The sequence below is a fragment of the Ahaetulla prasina genome, chromosome 12 (genome assembly GCF_028640845.1).
Source record: "Ahaetulla prasina isolate Xishuangbanna chromosome 12, ASM2864084v1, whole genome shotgun sequence".
NCBI classification, from domain to species: domain Eukaryota; kingdom Metazoa; phylum Chordata; class Lepidosauria; order Squamata; family Colubridae; genus Ahaetulla; species Ahaetulla prasina.
In genome coordinates, this window is record NC_080550.1 from 25,516,563 (window position 1) to 25,539,138 (window position 22,576).

Below are 22,576 nucleotides of genomic sequence, written 5' to 3' on the forward strand. Positions count from 1 at the left end.
TGGTAAATAACTCCTTTGTGACCTGGATTTATGGTAAGGAATTGCTCAAGAAATTTCTAGAGCACTTGAATACTGTCCACCCAAATATTCAATTTATGAGGGAAGAGGAGAAGAATGGCCAGCTTGCTTTTTGCAACATTTTAATCATTAAAAGAAAGAATCAATAATTGGGGACTTCCGGGTTGGCTCCGTAGGCAATGGAGGTGATCCTTTTGATCACCAACCTCTGGATCGTGTTGGACCGCTAAGACAGCGACAATCAGCTGCCCAGCGGTTCGAAATTCCCCCTCTTCAGGTGAAGAAGAGGAGGTGAGCAAAAGAAGCAGAGGTAGAGCTTCCCTAGAACTCCTGGAAGACACCAGGGGGCTCGAAGGGTTAAGCCCCCTCAGAACTTCAAAGCGCTCCAGATCTGAGGCTTTTTTTCCTGCTTCGGCAGACCTAATTGCCGCGACCAACTGCCGGGACCAATTTTAACTTAAAGAAGAAAATACCGGACTGAACAGAAACAGGAGAGTTTTAACGATAAAAGCAAGTAATTAAATCAATTCCCTGTTGTTATTTTTTTTAAGTTTTGGAGTTGACTTTAAAGCGAAAATGGCGATTGTTCTTTAATGAGCTACGCAGTTGAAAATGAAAGTGTTACAATCCTTACTGCTTGCTGTTTATTGCTGAAGACCAGCTGGAGATTTTTTTAAAACATTGTAATGAGAAGGGAGAAGAGATATTGAGACTGTTTTTTTTTTAAAAAAAAGACTTAGAAGATTTATACGTAATATTAAGTTAAAGAGAAATTTTAAGAGATCGCAGCAAAACAATTAAAGACAACTGTTACAAAAACCCCAGGAACATCAACACCGGGAGCTTCTCCAGCACATACAGCAGATACAAAATCACTAAATTTGGAAGCACATCAGGATAATCTGAAAGATTTTATGAAAGAATCTCTTAATGATGCTATGAACTTGCAAACTTCTCAGATAGAAGAAAAGTTTAAATTAATTACAGAAGAAATGTTAGAGATGAAAAAACAGATGTTAGAAATCCAAATTGGAAATAAAAAAGTCAAAGAAGGTTTGGTGTCAGCAGTACAGGGTCTGGCATCAAATGTGATTTTACTGGAGCAGGAAGTAGAAGAAATAAAGAAAGTTAATTTAAAATTGGAAAATAAGATTGAGGTAGTTCAAAGTAAAATGGATAAAGTTGATGATGAAATTGTTTTGGTACAATATAGAGCTATGGAACTTGCTTTACGAATACGTGGTCTGAAAGAGCGTAAACAAGAGAATTTGAAGCAAATTTTTCTGAGGCCTTTTAGAGATTTTGGCAGTTCGCCAGTTGATGTGGCTTTTCATATTGACAAAATTTATCGTGTGAATTCCTGGATAGCAAGACAAAGAAATCTTCCGAGAGACATTGTTATTTATTTTGTCAAGTACACATTAGATAATATATATAAGTATAAGCATAAATTGAATACAATTAAAGGGAACATTAGGACAGGGAGGGTAGGGCACGCTGGTGCTCTTATGCATGCCCCTTATAGACCTCTTAGGAATGGGGTGTGGTCAACAGTAGACAGTCTTAGGTTAAAGTTTTGGAGGCAATTCTGGAAGTCCACACATTTTAGGATTGCAAGTTTGAAAAACCCTGTCAAAAATGGGCAACTGAAGATCCTTTTTAGGGATCTGTGCTTTGGTCTCCTTTAAAAAAAAAACATATTACAGATTATCCTGAACAGCATATCTATGAAGGAAAGCACATCGCCTTAATATAGTCAGTAAAGCACGAGAGTTTTATGCTTATGTGCTTAAAGTTGAAGTCCACCATCTCCGGATGGTAGGAGAAAGGAAGGCGAAATTAAAGAAAAGAAGTGATAGTAATGGAAGAAGACCTTACAAGCATTGGATGTGTCTAAGATGGGATCAGAGATTCCAAAAGAGCCAAGGATGACAAGAGCGGCTGTCAAACGCAAGGAACAAGAAGAAAAGGCTCAACAGGCTCAATCTGCTATTACCAAGACGGAAACAGTGGGAGGAGCAAGGCCCAAAGAAAGATATGATTTGCGGCTGGTGCTTCAAAAGTTTCCGATTGCTGATAATGGCAGTTAGACTTTTATCTTGGAATGTTAATGGATTAAACTCACCACAAAAGAGAAGAAAGATATTTCATTATTTGAAGCAATTTAAAAATGACATTGTATGTTTACAAGAAACACATATTAGAATATTAGACCAGAAATATTTGATAAATTCAAAATTGGGAATACATTTTGCTGCATCTGCTACAGAAAAGAAGAATGCACTAGTTGTTTATATAAAGAGTAATTTATCTGCAACATTAATTGAGGCGGATAATCAAGGAAGATATATTGCTATTGAACTTTTATTGGAGGGGAGAAAAATACTTTTAAAAGGAGTTTATGCACCAAATCAACAACAAGAAAATTTTTATAAGTTTTTACATAAAAGAATAACATCTTGGGATTATAAAACTTATATATTAATGGGTGATTGGAATGGAGTGATGGATATCCAGAAAGATAAAAGAAGTCTTAGAAATATTTCCAATCGTGTAAAACTGCCAAAGGCTTTCTTTGATTTGATGGAAGATTTAGAATTGAGAGATGTATGGCGAGAACGCAATGAAAAAGAGAGAGATTTTACATTTTTTTCTGACAGACATCAATCCTTTTCTAGGATTGATTTTATTTTAATTACTAATGATTTGTTTTTCAGAGTGAAGCAGACCAAAATGTGTTCTAGAACTTTGTCTGATCATAGCCCGGTTTGGATTGAGCTAGATTGGGAAAAAGAGGCCAGGAGGTCGTGGAGGATGAATGAGAACTTGTTTAAATACGAACAAAATGTAAATGAATGTAAAATTCTAATGAAGGAATTTTTTTCTTGAATATGGATAAAGGGACACCTATAGAGATTTGATTAAAAAAGCTTTTTTAGAATATTATATTAAGTTATATTCTAGAGATGTGATTAATGATAAAGATATAGATAGATATTTACAGGACCACGGTATTTTAGAAATTACAGTAGATCAAAGGGAAGAGTTGAATCAATTAATTTCTTCAGAGGAAATAGTGTTTGCAATTAAGCAGCTTAAAGCGAATAAAGCACCAGGTACAGATGGTTTGACAACTACTTATTATAAAAATTTACAAAATGAGATGATTGTACCACTTAAGGAGTTATTTAACAGAATACAAAGGGGAGGAGAAGTTCCTCCCTCATGGAGGACAGCTTTTATTTCATTAATACCTAAAGAAGATCGAGATGGTGTTAAACCAGAGAATTATAGGCCAATATCGCTTTTAAATACTGATTATAAGATATTTGCTAAGATATTAGCGAATAGATTGATGCCACTGATGACTCAATTAATTCATAATGATCAAACAGGATTTATTAAGGGGAGACAGATGAGATATAATATGAAACAAATTGTAAATTTACTTGAATATTTGGAAAGAAACAGCCAGGTCTCAGCAGCATTCCTCTTTTTGGATGCGGAAAAAGCTTTTGATAGATTGGATTGGCAGTTTTTGTTTAAAGTAATAGAAAAAATGCAATTTGGGGATTATTTTATTCAAGCAATTAAGGCTATATATCAAAAGCAAACAGGTCAAATAATAGTAAATGGTGGATTAACAGAATCTTTCAAGATTGAGAAAGGGACTAGACAAGGATGTCCCTTGTCACCATTATTATTAATTCTAACTTTGGAAATATTATTGAATAATATACGTGGTTTAGATCAAATAGAAGGAATTAGAATTAAAAATCAAGATTATAAATTAAGAGCGTTTGCAGATGATCTGGTTGTTTCTTTATCTCAACCAATACATTCAGCTGTATATCTAAAGGAGACAATTGATCAGTATAGTAAGGTATCTGGGTTTAAAGTGAATCAACAGAAGGCAAAAATGATAATTAAAAATATGAATATACATCAGAGGGAAGAACTAGAAAGAATAACTGGATATGAAGTAGTTAAAAAGGTTAAATACCTAGGAGTATATATTACAGCATCGAATGTAAAATTATATAAAAATAATTATGAGGTATTGTGGGAAAAGTAATTAAAGAAATGGAGAATTGGAAGAAGTTACAATTATCGTTGTTGGGAAGAGTGGCAGCTATAAAAATGAATGTTTTGCCTAGATTTTTATTTTTGTTTCAAATGATTCCAATATTGAAGAAAGATGCAAATTTACAAGAATGGCAAAAAGGGATTAATAATTTTGTATGGAAGGGTAAAAAGCCGAGAATAAAGTTAAAAATAATGCAAGACGTTAGGGAAAGAGGGGGTTTAAAAATGCCTAACTTGAAATTGTACTATGATGCAGTTGTTTTAGCTTTAATTTCTGATTGGATTAATTTAACAGAGGAAAGGATTTTGAATATAGAAGGTTATGGTTTGTTATATGGATGGCATGCATATGTAATATATGACAAGAAAATTGATAAGACATTTAAGAATAATATGGTCAGAAGTGCGTTGTTGAGGGTTTGGAAAAAATATCAATATAAGTTAGATGGAAAGATACCAATATGGACTATCCCCAGACATATGATAGAGAATATAAATATATTACAAAAAATGGAGGTTATCACTTACAAAGAGCTTTTGACTATGGAAAAAGGGGAATTACAGTTAAAATCTAGGGAGAAATTGAGGGATGAAGGGAGAGATTATACATGGTTCCAGTATGGACAATTGCAATCTAGATGGAAAATAGATCAGAAAATTGGTATAAGGCAAAGTGATGATAATTTGGTAAAACAAATAAAAGATCAAGGTCAACAGCATATAAAGAGATTATATAATGTATTGGAACATTCAATTGTATTGAAATTGATTCAGAAATGGAGTTGGTTAAAGATTGTATGGTAAAATGGGCACAAAATTTTCAACAACCTATAATGTTAGAAACATGGGAAAAAGTTTGGGTGAGGAATGTTAAATTTACGCAAGCACAAAATTTAAGAGAAAATTTTTATAAAATGTTTTATAGATGGCATTTAGATCCTAAAAAACTGTCATGTATGTATCCAAATATGAAAGCAAAATGTTGGAGATGTGATTGTGAGGATGCTACCTATTATCATATATGGTGGACTTGCAAAAAAGTTAAAGCCTTTTGGATTAAAATATGGTGGATTATGCAGAACATTTTGAAAAAGAAGATCAAGTTTGTTCCACAGTTCTTTTTATTAGGAATAATTCCAGATTGCACTGTTATAGAGACAAAACTGATTTTGAATTTAATAACTGCGGCAAGACTATTGATTGCACAATATTGGAAGAAAGAAGACTTACCTACAATTGGAGAATGGATTAGTAAAGTATCAAATTTAGCAGAAATGGCAAAAATTTCTGCCTATTTGAAAGACTGTACACAAGAAAAATATATTTTGCAATGGAGAAAGTGGATTGATTATATTCAAAATAGGTATCAGATTAAAAAATATCAATTAGTTTTTGAGTGAAGTTAGGAATTGACATGTATTAGAGTTTAAGAAAGAAGGGAATTGATAGTGTGATGGTGTGAAATGGAATATGTTTTATGTTATATTTTAGATTATGTTTGTTAGTTACAATACCCTGTATTCTGTTCTGGGAAGTCTTGGGGGGTGGAAGGGGTGGGAAATGGGGGGGGGAAGGGGAAGATTATAAGTTGATTGATTGCCATTGTACAGAAATAAGGGTAGAATTAAACAAGTTGGAATGGTGTAAAGTCGGGGCTGCTCGGTAAGGAGTAAAGAAGGAAGAAAGTAGGTAGGTAGGTAGGTAGGTAGGAAAGAAGGGAGGGAGAAGAAAGGATAGGAGGAGAAGAAGGAGGAGAAGATAGAGGGTTAGAAAGGATGGTAGTGAGAAGTGGGAAAGAGGAGGGGAAGTAGGAAAGCGAGGAGAAGGATGGTGGGGAAAGTCGAAGAAGGATGAGAAGGGTAGAAAGGATTAAGGGAGGGAGTGGCGGTCGAGCAGCTCGGATTGAGCATAATTTGAGTATAGGATCGATTGTTGTATAAGTGATTGTATTGTACACTGGTCAAATTGTGGGAATTATTATGGGAAAAAAATTAAAAAAAAATTTGCCCTAAAAAAAAGAAAGAAAGAAAGAAAGAATCAATAATTGAGACATGCAGGAAATCAGTAATTACAGGTTACTGTTTAAGTAATGTAATGATACTAGGAATAACCTTGGGAGATAGGAAGAAGAACCACAGAGTAGACGACCCTCATGCAAGAGGGAATTCAGCCCCCAGAAGCAAAAGGAGCATAGTTCAAGTCTCAGAAGGGACTCTCCCTAGTTTTCTGGGAAGTATTTTATTTATTTATTTAATTTATAATTAAAAGTAAAGGAGGGGAGAAATTGTTTCAGACTTGCAAGATTCTCTTACTTGTAGTCCTTGATTTACAATCATTTGTTCAGCAAAGTGTCAAGGTACACTAATGAACCCATGCAAATTAGGACTCTGAGGTGGCTATCTTTGTCAAAGAACTTCTTTATTGGGTACATCATATCAGCACACTTGGTATTTCTTTTGTAATCTTGAAATAAAGTTTAACTCACTGCACAGAATCTTTGCCACAGAGAAAGTCTCTCTTTATCTGTAAATTAATTACCTCCCAAAATAATTAAGTTTAAGAGATGAGTTTGGCAAAGGTTAATGTCCAAATCGGCTCCAACGCCATTCAGAACATAGATAGAATCCCAGGACTCCGAGTGGCTCAACTCTGAGTCAGCTGCAAAAACTTTCTAGTTTGGATGGTATCGACATGTGGAGTACATGTAGTGAAGCTCACAATCTTCCTTTGATTTGGGGAGATTATGCTGGCTGCAATCCATCTACCACCCAGCAATCTCAGGTGTACTGGTTCTTTAGGCTTCTAGTAGAGAATTATTGTGAACTGATGCTTCCCTGGGGGGTCTTGCCATCTGAATATCATCCCCACCCCCAAGGTGAGCTTAGTCTTGGCCCAACGATCTTCTGGAAAGCCCTTAAAACATAGTTTTCCAGCAACCTTGGGTAACCCTTGGAACAGAGAAAGTGTGAGATGGTTGTATTGCATTTGTAATGCTGTCCATTCTCACACAATAGTTGTTTATAGTTTTTTAACTTTGATGTATGCTGCTCAGAGATACTTTTGTGAGATGGGCCGCTTAAACCCTTTGAAACAAATAGTAATTCTTAAGGTTACACCCAAGCCATAAATATTAAACTTTTGATGTAAACAGTATTTAATTTTACAGAATTTAATACTGTTAATTCTTTATACTAAAAGTCCAAACATTTGCCCACTTCAAAGATCTTAATTTCGGCTTCCTTTCCTTTTGAAGTTGAAAACCTCAAGTAGATATTCCTGATGCTAGAGCTCCCTCTTTTGGCTGCAAAATCTTGTGATAGGTCTTGTGATAAGGCAATTACATCAGGTCAGGGTCATTGGGACCCTGTTGGGGTTGCATGGGTTGGTGGAGGGTCAGTGCTGTCTGTTGTTGGCTGTGCAGTTGATTTGGATTCTGAGGGGTTCATAGGCCAATGAGTCTATTGGTGGATTGCTTGTGGAGTGCCAGGCTACAATGAACTCATGAGCGTGAGCCAATAATTTTATTTTATTTTTATTTATTTATTTTGTCAAGTACACATTAGATAATATATATAAGTATAAGCATGAATTGAATACAATTAAAGGGAACATTAGGACAGGGAGGGTAGGGCACGCTGGTGCTCTTATGCATGCCCCTTATAGACCTCTTAGGAATGGGGTGTGGTCAACAGTAGACAGTCTTAGGTTAAAGTTTTGGAGGCAATTCTGGAAGTCCACACATTTTAGGATTGCAAGTTTGAAAAACCCTGTCAAAAATGGGCAACTGAAGATCCTTTTTAGGGATCTGTGCTTTGGTCTCCTTTAAAAAAAAATAATCGTATTACAGATTATCCTGAGCAGCATACCTATGAAGGAAGACTCTAATAGAAACATGCTTTCTGCATAAAAATATAGAAAGGCATCTAAGGAGCACTAATCTCCCCACCTTCATGGACCATAATTTATGAGAAATTCACAATGATTGTAACCCTCTGGCGTGTAATGGGGATTCAAACGGTCAAGTGGGCACCGGAGTTTCCGTCCCATTAGTAATTCGGCTGGGCTTTTTCCGGTGGCCGTGCTTGGGGTTCTGTGCTGGACGGCTAGGAAAAAGTCTATCTTTGTTTGCCAGTCACCTGGCTTGAGCCTGGACAATGCCTCCTTAGCGCTCCGGACGGAACGCTCTGCAAGGCCATTCGACGCAGGGTGGAAAGGCGCAGAGAGGGCATGTCGGATGCCCTCCTCTGCCAGGTATTCTTCAAACTGGGCTGCCGTGAATTGAGGCCCATTGCCGGACACCAGAGTGCCCGGCAACCCGTGAGTTGCGAATAGGTGGCGCAGGGTTGCGATTACTGCTTCGGCCGTAGTGGATTTCATGAGTATGATCTCCAACCATTTAGAGAATGCATCAACCACCACTAGGAACGTTTGGCCGTGGAAAGGGCCAGCAAAATCAATGTGGATTCTTGACCAGGGCCCTTGGGGCTTTTCCCATTCCTGACTGGGGCCGTTGGGGTAGAGGTCTGGACTCTTGGCAAGCCTGGCATTTCCCTACCCTCTCAGCAATCTCTGCGTCCATGAGTGGCCACCACACATAGCTTCTAGCTAACCCGTTCATCCTTACGATCCCTGGGTGACCCTCGTGGAGGTCCAATACCTTTCCCTTAATTTATCAGGAATTATTACACGATCACCCCATAACAGGCACCCCTTGAGCCGAGAGCTCATCTCGCTTTTTAACAAATTCTTGAACTGCTCGCCCGCGCAGCGGGCCATCCTCTCTGTACCCAACCGAGTACAGTCCTTAACACAATGTCGGTATGATGCCCGAGCCACTTCCTTAGATGTGACTGGGCCAGAGTCCAAAGAGTCAATAAGTAGGATGGGCGTCCCCGGAGTGGGGTCTTCGGTCGCCCCTGGTAGTGGGCATCGGCTTAACGCGTCTGCATGCCCCACTTCTTTTCCTGGTCGATGCTGCAGCTTGTACGAATAAGCGGCTAAGAATATAGTCCATCGGGTCAAGCGTGGCGAAAGTGCCACAGGCGTTGGGCGGTCGCCAGCCAGTATCCCCAGTAGCGGTCTGTGGTCAGTCACGATTTCAAAATTCCGCCCAAAGACATACTCGTGGAATTTTTTAACCCCTGACACAATGGCTAGTGCTTCTTTGTCTAATTGGCTGTAGTTTCTCTCTGGGGAGGACATCGTTCTAGAATAAAAAGCTATAGGGGCTTCTGTGCCGTTTGGAAGTCTATGGCTGAGCACAGCCCCCACCCCATAAGGAGAGGCATCGCAAACCAACACTAGGGGTAGTGAGTTGTGATATTGGATGAGCAGGCTATCACTTGAGAGCAGGTTCTTTACTGCTTCGAAAGCCCTATTTTCTGTCTTTCCCCAAGACCAAACAGTATTTTTTCCTAAGAGCCTATGCAGCGGTTCCGCAACGGTTGCTTTGTTCTTTAAAAGGATCCCGTAGACATTCACCAACCCCAGGAATGCCTGCAGCTCTGCTTTATTTTTAGGCGCTGGAGCCTTTCCTAATTGCCTTGACCTTGCTCTCAGTAGGGTGAATTCCTTTCTTGTCTATCTGGTAGCCCAAGAAATCGTGATTCGACCCCTATCTGGCATTTGTTTGCCTTGACTTTTAATCCGCTGTCCGGAAAATCCCCAAAACCTTCCTTAAACGCCTCCCCAATTCCTCCATGTTCTCCCTGAAATTAGGACGTCATCAAAGTAGGGACTACCCTGGGAGCCCCTGCAGTAGTCGTTCCATTAGGTTTTGAACAACCCTGGTGCCACACTGACCCCAAATTGCAATCGGTGCACTTGAATGCCCCTGTGCCTTACAATCGTTTGGGCTTCCGCTGTGCGGGCGGCTACGGGCAGTTGTTGGTAGGCTTGGGCCAAGTCTAACTTTGCAAAGACTTGCCCTTGCCCCAAAGAGTGCAATAAGTGTTGCACCACGGGAACCGGGTAAGCGCTTTTCTGTAAGGCTTTGTTAAGCGTCGCCTTGTAGTCAGCGCAAATTCTAATTGACCCGTCCGACTTTATTGGGGTGACGATTGGCGTCTCCCACTTTGCGTGATCGACTGGCACCAAAATCCCCTGATTTATGAGCTTGTCCAGCTCCTTATCGATTTTTGGTTTTAGGGCAAAAGGGACTCTCCTCGCCTTAAGCCTAATGGGGGCTACCTGGGGGTCTAAGTTGAAGGAAATAGGGGTCCCCTTGTACTTGCCCAGGCAGTCCTTGAAGACATCTTCGAACTCGTTAAAGAGAATGTCTTTCAGGTTACAGTCACTTCTGTAGATGCCAGTCACTCCCATGCCCAGGGCACGAAACCAGTCTAGTCCCAACAGACTGGGCAGAGTTCCTTCGACGATCGTGATGGGCAGGGTCTTCTTGTGTGGACCGTACTCGACTCGGACGGAGGTGGTCCCTCGAACAGGGATGCGATTCCCCTGGTAGTCGTGGACTCGTAGCCGTTGTGCTTGCAGGTGGCGCTTCGCGACGGACGGCAGCGACTTCGCCAAAGTGTCCCAGGACATGATGGTGATCGCTGATCCCGTGTCTACTTCAAGCCGGCACCGTACTCCCTCTATTTTGGCTTGGTGAAGATCTTCTTCTCCACTTGGCGAGGCCGCCTATGACCACCGTTGTTTAGTTGGAATCCGCCTTTTTGTTTGAGCCAATCGGGTCGCCTTGCCGATTCCGCGCTCTGATTGGCCGATTTGAATTTTCGCGGGAAGGTTGGGCGCTCGACAAACTTGGGCTAGGTGCCCTTTCTTCCCACACGCCGACATGTCGCGTCCTTAAACTTGCAGCGTTGGCGCTGGTGTTGACCCCAGCTTCGCATTCGTCTCGGTCCCCTTGTCGCGTTTCTGTGCGGCAGACCCCTTCCTCATCTTCACCGTCGGATTCGGTCTGAACCTCCTCCTGGTGCACGGGGTTGCCTTCGCTCGCCTTTGTGGGACCGGCTTCTGCAGTGTCTCTGCCGCTTGGGAGGACATTTCATGTGCTCTGGCTTCGTCCAGGCGTTGGCCAGCGTTAGGTTGCTCTTTGCTAGCAGCCGTCGCCGCAAGCGGATGTCTTTGACCCCTCGGATGAGTTGCTCGAGAGCACCTCGTCTAGGTCTGGTATCCGCAGTCCTTGGGCGCTTTTCTTAGGCGGCCATGTAGTCACCGATGGATTCGCCCTCCATCTGCCTTCGCTCTCCGATTCAAACCGCATGCGTATTTGGACGGGCGTTGGTGCGAAGTGGTTTTTTAGTAAAGTCTGTAAAGTTGGCCACGACACCGACTGCAACGGCGTTGGCTCTGCCAGGGCTTCCGCGATATCAATGACCTCCGGACCACAGTGGCTTAGGAAATAAGCCCTTTTTCGGTTATCTGGAACTCCGTGCAGTTCGTTGGCTTCTAGGAAGCTTTCGAAACGGGTCATATACGTTCCCCATTTCTCTTTAGCCGGGTCAAACGGTGCGGGCGGAGTGTAACTGGCCATCTCCGCTTTTCTGCCCTGGGTTTGCTGGGTTCGGGTCTATCGTGCTTCAGCTCGGTTCTGGTTCTCCTCAGCCTCGAGATCCCACCTTCGTCGCCAGTGTTAAATCCGGGCAATAACGAGGCAGGAGACCAGGGTAGTGACAACAGCTCTTTACTATATGGTGAACCCAGCAACAGGCTGGGGGAAAAACCTCTCCTTTTATACAGTTCTGCTGGAGGCTTCGTCCAATCAGCAACGTGCTGATTTCCGCTCAAATATTTAAAGGTACAAACATGAATACATAACAGATCTCAACAGAAGTTTTCCTCAGCTCTGCTTTTCCTGAATATGCAATATCTATGCTCTGTCATTCAGCTGTGATCATTCTGGCTCTAAAAATAGACACAACATTCTCCCAATCATGAAACTGTCCTTCTTTGTCTTTATTTATATTCTGGAATAGTCAGATAATGAGGAAAAGCTGAGCAGGAGAGATACATGGACAGACATTATTATTGATCTGATTTAGCATAGAACTGTTATCAGTAGAAAAAAGGGACTTTTACACTGATACCTAAGATTCCTTCCCTACCTCACCCCATTACTGATGTATTGATATGAGGAAATGGTCCAAGTGGGTGGTTTTTGACTCTCTTTCAAGGTTATTTTCTCAGAATTGGTTCTAAAACTGGACATAAAGTTTATTAGTACAGAAATTGTAATTGGAGCAAAGAAGGAAGCAGGGGACTTTAGGAAGACAACATTAAGGCAATTCAAGTTTTTGATGAAGTTTTCTTGTTTTCCGTATTTTCATATCTTGGCTTTAAATCAACCCAAAGATATTACATTTGTTCCACATAATCTGTATATGGGGTATGGGAACATATATCAATTTTTTTCACAAAGTTTTGCTATGGTCCAGGTGTTACTGTGCTTAGTAGTGCGATTTTATACTATTTCATATGGTTGTGTAATAATCCAAATTCAGAAGGAAGAATATGTTTTGGGGTGAAGGCTCACTTTGTGTTTGCCAGCAAATGTTGAAAAGATTCGTGCAGCAGGGCAGGAAAAAGCATAATGGATGTGAGTTATTGAGCGGTCTGAAGTATGTGCCCATACAAGCTACAAATTCCTTTTCCCCTTTTAAATCCAGATTGTTATACAACTTCAAGAGAAGTAATTGAAGATTTGTAATCTTCATTTTTCAGCTTGTTTTTCGGCCATTTTTGGGCTGTTTTTCAGGCTGTTTTTTGACCCATTTTCAGACATTTTTCAGACATTTTCAGGCCATTTTTCAGGCTGTTTTGGATGTTCAATAGTAGTAAATAAATAACATAACATAACATCAGAGTTGGAAGGGACCTTGGAGGCCTTCTAGTCCAACCCCCTGCCCAGGCAGGAAACCCTACACCATCTCAGTCAGATGGTTATCCAACATTTTCTTAAAAATTTCCAGTGTTGGAGCATTCACAACTTCTGAAGGCAAGTCGTTCCACTTATTAATTGTTCTAATAAAGAGGGAGGTTTTACCTTGTTGAATTTATTTACTAATGAACATCCCAAATGGCCCGAAAACGGCTAAACAATGGCCAGGAAAACAGCCCCCAAAATGGAAGGAGGCAGGGCCAGCCAATAGTGGGATTAGCTGGTTTGCCAAACTGGGCAGAATTTTAACAACTGGTTCGTCTGAACTTGTCCGAACCGACTGAATTCCACTCTGTTAATATATATTGCAAGTCCATGTATGACATGCCATGTGATGAATAAATGAATAAATAGCAGAATTCCAAGGCAAGAAGAAAGTGATTTGTGCACAGCAAGGGGCAAAGCTCAATGCCTCCACTTTCTGATCTTGTTTATTTTGTCCAATATTTTTTTAAAAATTGTGCCACCATTAATTTCCTGAAGATGAGTTATCATTTCTACAGGCCGAGAGACCAGGCTCCCTCTGCGTATCAAGGGGGAGGCAATAGGCCCCAAGCTACTTTTCAACTTTGATCAGCTGGACGTTGGGAAAATTTTTGTGGGATCATCTCACAGTTATGAGGTAAGTTCAGTTGTTACAGTGGGGTCGTTGGTGCTCTATAGTAGCTTGCCTTTCCAGTGCTGGATAAGGGTATTGTTTTCTGTTTGACTGTTTGGCTTGTGTTAATCCCTACTTATCTGGATATTGGCTGATGGAGACAATATGTTCTCATATTTTTGTTTCCTTCTTTGCTTTTTATTGCTCTTTTCTATAGTTGTGAAAATGTAGTTTGTCTTTCTCTGGGTCTATTGAGGCTGATTTGTCTGAATGCCACGTTTCCGGGAATTCCCTAGAGTTTTTGGATTTTACTTGGTCTAGGATCAGTAAGATTCTCTTTCCTCTTATAATACGTTGATCAAGTTTGTAGAGGAAACTTGGGAAATCTAAATGAAAAATTAGGAGAAAGAATACTATTTTATTTTCCTTTTAAAGTGCTGAGTTCTTTCTTCCTGTCTCTCCTTCACTTTTTTCTTTCAGGCCTTCCCTCACTATTTATTTATTTATTTATTTTATTTGATTTTTATACCGCCCTTCTCCCGAAGGACTCAGGGCGGTGTACAGGCATAATAAAACCGACAATACAATATACGAGTTTAAAATACGATTTAAAAAACTTATTTAAATTAGCCCAGTGATTAAAATTTACCATGCTAAGACCCCGTTTAAAATTAATAAATTTAACATTAAAATCCCAATTTAAGCCAGCCCCGCGCGGATAAAAAGATGGGTCTTGAGTTCGCGACGAAATGTCCGAAGGTCAGGTATTTGGCGTAAACCCGGGGGAAGCTCGTTCCAGAGTGTGGGAGCCCCCACAGAGAAGGCCCTTCCCCTGGGGGCCGCCAGCCGACATTGTTTGGCGGACGGCACCCTGAGAAGTCCCTCTCTATGGGAGCGTACGGGTCTGTGGGAGGCGTGTGGTAACAGCAGGCGGTCCCGTAAGTACCCAGGTCCTAAGCCATGGAGCGCTTTAAAGGTCATAACCAACACCTTAAAGTGCACCCGGAAGGCCACAGGCAGCCAGTGCAGGCTGCGCAGGAGCGGTGTTACATGGGAGCTACGCGTAGCTCCCTCTATAACCCGCGCAGCTGCATTCTGGACTAACTGAAGCCTCCGAGCGCACTTCAAGGGGAGCCCCATGTAGAGAGCATTACAGTAATCCAAGCGAGAGGTAACGAGCGCATGAGTGACTGTGCATAAGGCATCCCGATCAAGGAAGGGGCGCAACTGCCGAACCAAGCGAACCTGGTGGAAGGCCCTCCTATTATTTGCCCATCTTTAAACCAACACATCGTTGTTATAAAATTGGCTGCCCTCATTGTCCTCCCTCTGTAAGTCTGTTCTGAGTCACTGCCAAATGCTCTTGCCTTGCTTGTGAGTCTGTCAGGAGATTCATTTATCTAATCGCTTGTCAAAATTAGATACTGTTCCAATTTAAGCAGCTCAGCGGTACAAGCAGTCCTGGGCTTGTATCCATAATTCTGACAAAATTTCTGTTGCTAAGCAATGTAGTTGTTAAGTGAGTAAAATGAGTGCCCCATTTTACAACCTTTTTGCCCTGGTTGTAAAGCAAACCACTATAATTGTTAAGTGGGTTCTGTGGCCGTTAAAGTGAATCCAGCATTCCCCCATTGACTTTGCTAGTCATAAGCCCCTAAGAAGGTTGCAAATAACATCCCAACAGATGTTGCAACCACTGCAAAAAAAAAATATGCCGGTTGCCAAGCACACAAAGCTCGATCACATGACTGTGAGGAGGCTACCAGTCATAAGTGTGAGGACTGGTCATAAGCCACTTTTTTCAGTGCCATCATAACTTTGAACAGTCACGAAAGGATTAGTTGTAAGTTGAGGACTACCTGTATATATATCATCAGTGCAAATGCATAAAAGTAGTGCATAGAATATATACCGTATTTTCCACACTGTAATAAGACGCTCCAGGCTATAAGATGTACATTAGCTTTAGAGGAGGAAAACAAGAAAAAGAAATCTGCCTCTTCCTCCCAGCATCTATCCGGTATTCATCTAGCTAGCATCCTTGCAGCAAACAGCAAACAGCCTGGTCAGCTTCAGCACGTTATTGCTGCTCCAGCTCGTCAGGGTTCCGCTCCATTGCGCCCACCACTGGTCACTGGTCAACTGAGCTGAGCTGCCACTGCACTCAAGAGGACGTTGGACTCTTTGCTGCTGAACAGCTGATTAGCAGTTAGATCAGCTTCCCGGAGTACCGCCAATCAGCTGTTTTAGGTGGCGGGGATCGGCGGCGGTGAACGGGTGGTGGCGATCGGGCGGCGGCGAACAGGCAGCAATAGGCGGTGGCTATGATGGACTCACAAGCAAGGCAAGAACATTTGGCACTCAGAACAGACTACAGAGTGAGGACAATGAGGGCAGCCAATTTTATTACAACAATGTATTGGTTTAAAGATGGGCAAATAATACTTGCGCTCAATAGTGAGAAAAGGCCTGAAAGAAAAGAGTGAAGGACAGACAGGAAGAAAGAACTCAGACCAGTGGTGGACACAATGGAGTATCCCCAGTGGCGGCAGCAGCTCAGCTGTTGGCTGGTGGTGGGCTCAACGGAGCAGAGCCTTTATCCAACTGGAAGGCCGATCCAACTGCCAATCAGCTGCTCAGCAGCGAAGGCTCCAGTGTTCCCATGTGGAGATAGCCTTCGCCACCAACCCCTCTCCCCCCCCACACACACACACCACAATATTCGCTCTATAAGAAGCACAGACATTTCCACCCACTTTTTTGGGGGAGGGAAGTGCATCTTATAGTGTGAAAAATACGGTAATATCTAAATAAGAATGTATATAACCCAAATCTCCCAATGTCTTCTGAAGCAATCAGATCTTTACAAGCTTTGGAAGGCCTCGAGGGGCATCTGGCCTTCAGCAAAGGGTATTCAGGGTCTGTCAGGCCAGAGGCTGGTGATGAGAAGAAGCCCAGGCAATACTCTCATGAGATGCAGGCATTTCTGCAAAATAAATGGTTATGGATTCAGGGATGCCACGGTCACGGTGCTGGACCCAGTTGCCATGATGGGCATTGCCAGAGCCACCAATGAGGAATGTTGACTGGATCACTTCTTCAGGCCACTTCTAAGGCAATCCAGTGCCAGAACCCCATTCAAGTGGATACCTTTGAGCTGAGGCTTTTCACACAGCTTAGAAGTAATTCAGAGGTACCCCTGTTGGTTCTTGAACTGCCAAGGTACTTCCCCCACTCATCTTTCTCCTTCTTTCTCTCTGTTCCAGGCCATCTTATCTAACCAAGGAGCTATTGATGCCCTCTTCCATCTGATGTGGCCCTCCACTGTGCTGGGTGCCTGCTTTGCCTTTCAACCCAGAGAAGGAATCGTTGAGCCGGGTTGCCATCAGGCCATTCACATTTCTTTCAGCTCTACTGTCCTGGGCCCCTTCTCAGAAGAGTTCAAGTTCCACGTGAATGGCTCTCCCCAGCCTGTGACCTTAGTTATTCAGTAAGCCCCAACCTCTCGTACATCAGCTAGACTACTTACTAAGGTTTTAAATTAGGGTTTTAAATTTTTAAATGACGAAATTTTAGCTTTGGTTTAAATTGGGTTTTATTATTTATATCTTATTTTAAATATTTGGCCTTTATAATAAGTTTTTTAGATGAATGTTTTATTTTGTATATTTATTTATTTATTTATTTATTTTATTTATTTATATCTTATTTTAAATATTTGGCCTTTATAATAAGTTTTTAGATGAAAATAAATAAATAAATAAGGTTAACCAACTTTTGCAGAGACATTTGCACTGTGTGGTGAGGTCTGTCAGCCATGAGCAGATTCATGTCTTCTTTGTGACAAGACAAAAAATACACTTGAATGTAAAATGTTTCACGGGGCTCATTCTGTTGGGCATGTGGCCGGATCAATGTGTGTTCTCATTGCTTATCTCTGCTGGGTTTGCTCTCCGTATTATTTTAAAAATCTCTGTTTTTCACCTCAGGGGCTGTGTCATTGGACCCACTTTTCATTTCAGTGTCCCCTCTCTCGATTTTGGGAATGTCTCCTTCGGTAAGCCAGTCATTCATTTTGTTTGGGGATTCCACTTCGGCCAATTAGTTCAATGCCCACCTAGTCCAAGATTTGCTTTGCAGTCCCAACAAGCCCCCCCCCACCCCCGAGGGACTCAGGTCCTCCAGGCTAGATAAGGCAAGAAGCTTGTTTCCTGCTGGTAATGAACAAAAGAAAAGCAGGCCCAGATATCCCAAATGTGCTTCCCTTCCCCACCATTCAGTCAGGACTGAAGAAGTTTCTTGGATGAGAAGCAAAAGCTTCAAGGAAAAAAGCAAGAAAGTCCAGCTGCCTTTGTGACCTGGATGACTGAGAACCTCCATAGAGATGCCCAGGTGTTCAGTGTGTTCACTTGGGAAACAGGACAGAGGGACAAAGGGAAGGGAAGGGAAGGGAAGGGAAGGGAAAGCAAAGCCGAAGCAGCAGGGACTGCAGCCAGGCTGTGCTGATTCCTTTGAAGGATGGCAACTCTTTTAGGAGACTCCAAGGAATCACAAAGGCTCAGTTGTGAGGAAAAGGCTCCTATGAGCTGTAACTTGAAAAGAATTTTGGATGGAATTTTAATAGCTGAGGTAATCCTCAATTTACAACTGTAGTTACCGTATATACTCGAATATAAGCCGATCCGAGTATAAGCCGAGGTCCCCAATTTTACCCCAAAAACTGGGGTAAACTGGGGACTCGAGTATAAGCCGAGGGTGGGAAATGAGGCACCATTGGGGAAACCTCCTCCTCAGCTGAGAAGGCTGGCGGCTCCCCGCCCGCCCTCTCACTGCACCGCAGGGCTTCCCTCGCCGTCCGGTAAAATGTGAAAAAGAAAAAAAAAACTCAGTATAAGCCGATATACTCGAGTATAAGCCGAGGGCTTTAAAAAAAACTGAGTATAAGCCGATCCGAGTATAAGCCGTATAGACCCAAGTATAAGCCGAGGGGACGTTTTTCAGCACAAAAAACGTGCTGAAAAACTCGGCTTATACTCGAGTATATACGGTAAGCCATGTCATAAGTCAGGATACTGGCAAAACAGGTTATCGTGTGACTGATCTGACTTTACAATCTTTTTTACAGCAGTCACAGAGCGAACTTGGAGGTTGTAAAGTAAATGTGGTGGTCATTAAACGAACATGGTGGTTGTTAAGTGAACTCATTGTTTGCCATGGGCTGGCTGATGCTAGAAGCAGCCATATTGTGACCTTCCCTTCTAAAGCTGTGAAACTAGGAATTTCAGTGATTTTCTCAGGGTTGGCATAAACTTTGGAGTTTAAGCAAGAAACTCTTGCTGAAAGAAAGGCAGGGCTGCTGCTTTTCTGATCTCACGCTTCTGTCCAAGTATGCCATTTTTTTGCGAAAATGTCAGTCCCAGCTTAATTTTAGTACCGATTAACACTTTATGGGCAGGATCATGAAATTCATTACAGGAGTGGCTAATGTGGCTTTAAACAGCGAAAGTTCAGAGAAGAAAGCCCTGGAAAGCAATCTGTTAGGGTTGGTTTGAATGCCACTATTTGGCTCAGGAAAGCCGATATTGCTCCTATATTCTCTTTGGTCTTCCTGAAACTGCTTGATGGATCCCTTTTGCAAGATCAGTGCGGAAGAGGAGTGGGAAGAGGAATAACAGCCACAACAATAATGATTATTATTATTATTATTATTATTAATAATAATAATAATAATAATAATAATAATAATAATAATAATAATAATACTCCGAAAGTCAGCTGCTTGTGGCAGTGCTGCCAACAAGGAAAGTGGCAGAAAAGGCAGAGTGATAGACCGGGGAATCCTGGTTGTGGGGTCTGGATGCCATGAGTGGCCTAGGGTTGTTATAAGCCCCACTCTGCGTCCTGGATTTTAGATTGAGTTAAAAGGGTGACCATAGCAGCAGAGGCTCCCTAGAAGATCCAGGTGTTTCACTGGTGGGGTCTGGAGACCATGGGGGTGCATTTGTTCATTTTTGGTTGCAGAGTTTTGATATAATATGAGTAGAGCTGTGATGGTTGGGAGGTATGAGTGGGTGTGTCTGAGCCAGAGGCACCCAGGAGTAGGGGTGATATGTGGTACTGGTGGAATTATTGGTGCTATTGGGCAGGAATCTGAGAGCAGACTGTGTGCAGACTTGACAGAATTCTGAGTGTGCCTTCTGCCCTATGGATATTAAACTTTCAAACTTACTTCAGTCAGGAAGTCCTTCTATGAAGGAAATGACTAGCCCAAAGTCACCCAATGAGTTCCTTAGCCTAGGATGAACTTACAAAACACCAGATCACACCTCACTGGCTCTCATATGCTTGGTTCCATCTGTTGTCATTCTTGAGCTTTTCCTCCTAAGAGCTTCCTTTGTCCCACTACCTTAAAGGGTGCAAGCCAGCAAGACCTAAAGTTGACTTTGCATAAAATGGAAGGGTTTAGTTTGGTGGCCTTGTCTTTTTCAGAGCCCTCATTCAGATTACTTACAACCTCCATTCTTGCTTCTAGGTTTCCCTCAAACCCTGTCCTGCTGCCTCAGCAACACTTCACTGGTGCCCATGACTTTCAGCCTGCATGTTCCAGGAGATGGTAATGGAGAGCCAAGTATTAGGAGTCAGGATCAAGCCTCTGACATCTCAAGGCCAACGTGGAGAAAAGCACGGTTTGCATCTGCAAGGCCCAAAGAATTTACCATCTCTCCCAGCTATGGTACCATTCGCCCACAAGGATTTCTGGACATTGAGGTACAAAGCCACTGAAGACTTGAAACACAACTGAAATGCGAAGTACAACTAGCTGTCTGTAGAACTTAATTGTGAGATTAAAATGCAACGGAAAGACTTCCTGAAGTCAGTCAATGGCCCTTGAAAATGCTGAATACTTAGTGACTTAATAATTAATTATTTTCCTTGCTCTTGAAAGATTCCCAGTCTTGGATAAAGCAAGTAGCAAATATGACATTTCTTCTCCTTAGGTTTATAACAAAAAAGAATATAGGTAGTCCTTGACCTAAGATCATTTGCTTACTGTCTTCTCAAAATAACAATGGTACTTAAATACAGGTAGGCTTTGACTTAAAATAGTTCATTTAGTGACCATTCAAAGTTACAACGGTACTGAAAAAGTGACTTATGACCATTTTTCATATGACATTTTTCATCATATCCCCATGGTCACATGATCAAAATTCATATGCTTGGCAACTTACTCATATTTATGATGGTTGCAATGTCCCAGGGTTCTCTGATCACCTTTTGCAACCAACCTTCTGACAAGCAAAGTCAATGGGGAAGCCAGATTCATTTAACAGCCGTGTCACTAACTTAATAACTGCAGGGATTCACTTAGCAACTATGGCAAGAAAGGTTGTAAAAAAGGGCAAATTTAACAACTGTCTCACTTAGCAACAAAATTTTTTGGCTCAATTGTGGGCATAAGTCAAGGACTACCTGTAGTAGACTTGCGATTGGTTCCCCCCAAATTATGATCACATGATGACTAATATTCTGACACTGTGGAAATGACAGCCACTTTAGCCATTGCAGTCACATGACTGTGTGACTGACCTTTGGGGCCCTGGAAGGAAAGCGCCCTGTGACCTTCACTTTCACAGGGTCACGTGCCCTGCGACATTCATCCTGCAAAGTTGCTTGTGTGCAGAAGCAGCTGAGCCAAGTGCCTGTGTGTGCAATTTAACTGTTGTAAGATAACTGACTACTGCAATGCTCTCTACATGGGGCTCCCCTTGAAGAGCACCCGGAGACTTCAGCTAGTTCAGAACGCGGCTGCGCGGGTTATTGAGGGAGCCGCTCGGAGCTCCCACATAACACCTATCCTGTGCAGACTGCACTGGCTACCTGTTGTTTTCCGGGTGCGCTTCAAGGTATTGGTTACCACCTTTAAAGCGCTCCATGGCTTAGGACCGGGCTATCTACGGGACCGCCTACTGCCGGCCTCTATCTCCCCTCGTCCGGTACGTTCCCACAGAGAGGGACTCCTCAGGGTGCCGTCAGCCAAACAGTGTCGACTGGCGGCCCCCAGGGGGAGGGCCTTCTCTGTGGGGGCTCCCACCCTGTGGAACGAACTTCCCCTCGGACTTCGACAATTACCTGACCTTAGGACCTTTCGCCGCGAAATTAAAACTTATTTATTTCGTATGGCTGGACTAGCCTGATTTTTATTTTTATTGGATGGGTTTTTAAAATTTTGTGATTTTACGGGGGAGTACGTTTTTTAACATTTTGGGCATTTAAATTAGTTTTTTAAGGGATGTTTTTAATTATTGTATGTATCTGCCTGTTCACCGCCCTGAGTCCTTCGGGAGAAGGGCGGTATACAAATTAAAATATTATTATTATTATTATTATTATTATAAGCATTTTATCTTATTTAATTTCTTTTCTAAAATGAAACTACTTTGACTTCCCTTTAAAATAAAAGAGGAAGAGTAATAATAACGTGCAAAATAAGGTTGGAAGTCTTCAATTCATTCCCATCTGCTTTTTTTGTGTTTTCCAACAGCAACAAAAGACCAAATACAGAAATATTTTTTTCAAAAACACAATGCGATATACAGTGTAGCACTATGTTGGCAGACATAGCTTACTCCAATTCTGTCTTGGCAGATACTATTCAGATAGGGTTGCTGTTTTTCGTGCTGTGGGATTCAATGTCTAGTTTTGAAATAAGCACCAGCCAAAACTCCCAAGAGAAAACAATGGTACCATACGCACACGCAGGCACAGTGGACACACCTTAAGTCATCAGTATGTTTTCTTTATATTCCGTCCTGCCATTGCAAATTTATCTCCCATCTTTTCCTCATTGGCTTAGTACTCAGACTGTCACAACTATCCAAAGCGTCTAAAGTGAATATAATAGCTAATTCTGTATTTTAGATTGCCACCATAGAGTTTCTTATGTAATAATTGGGTGGTTTAACTCACCCACC

At 41.9% G+C, this 22,576-nt stretch overlaps 1 protein-coding gene and 1 long non-coding RNA gene across 2 annotated transcripts in view; one reads left to right on the forward strand and one right to left on the reverse strand.

The window, feature by feature from the left end:
- LOC131184419 (hydrocephalus-inducing protein homolog) overlaps positions 1-22,576 on the forward strand; it is a 156,757-nt gene that overhangs the window by 103,398 nt on the left and 30,783 nt on the right. Inside the window, exons 12-15 of the mRNA XM_058155652.1 lie at positions 13,507-13,625; positions 16,868-17,091; positions 17,591-17,658; positions 20,134-20,369. Coding sequence (XP_058011635.1) covers positions 13,507-13,625; positions 16,868-17,091; positions 17,591-17,658; positions 20,134-20,369 — 647 coding nt within the window. The remainder of the gene's footprint in view (positions 1-13,506; positions 13,626-16,867; positions 17,092-17,590; positions 17,659-20,133; positions 20,370-22,576) is intronic.
- Positions 1-22,576, reverse strand: part of LOC131184422 (uncharacterized) — a 49,483-nt gene that overhangs the window by 5,011 nt on the left and 21,896 nt on the right. The gene's annotated exons all lie outside the window — the stretch shown is intronic.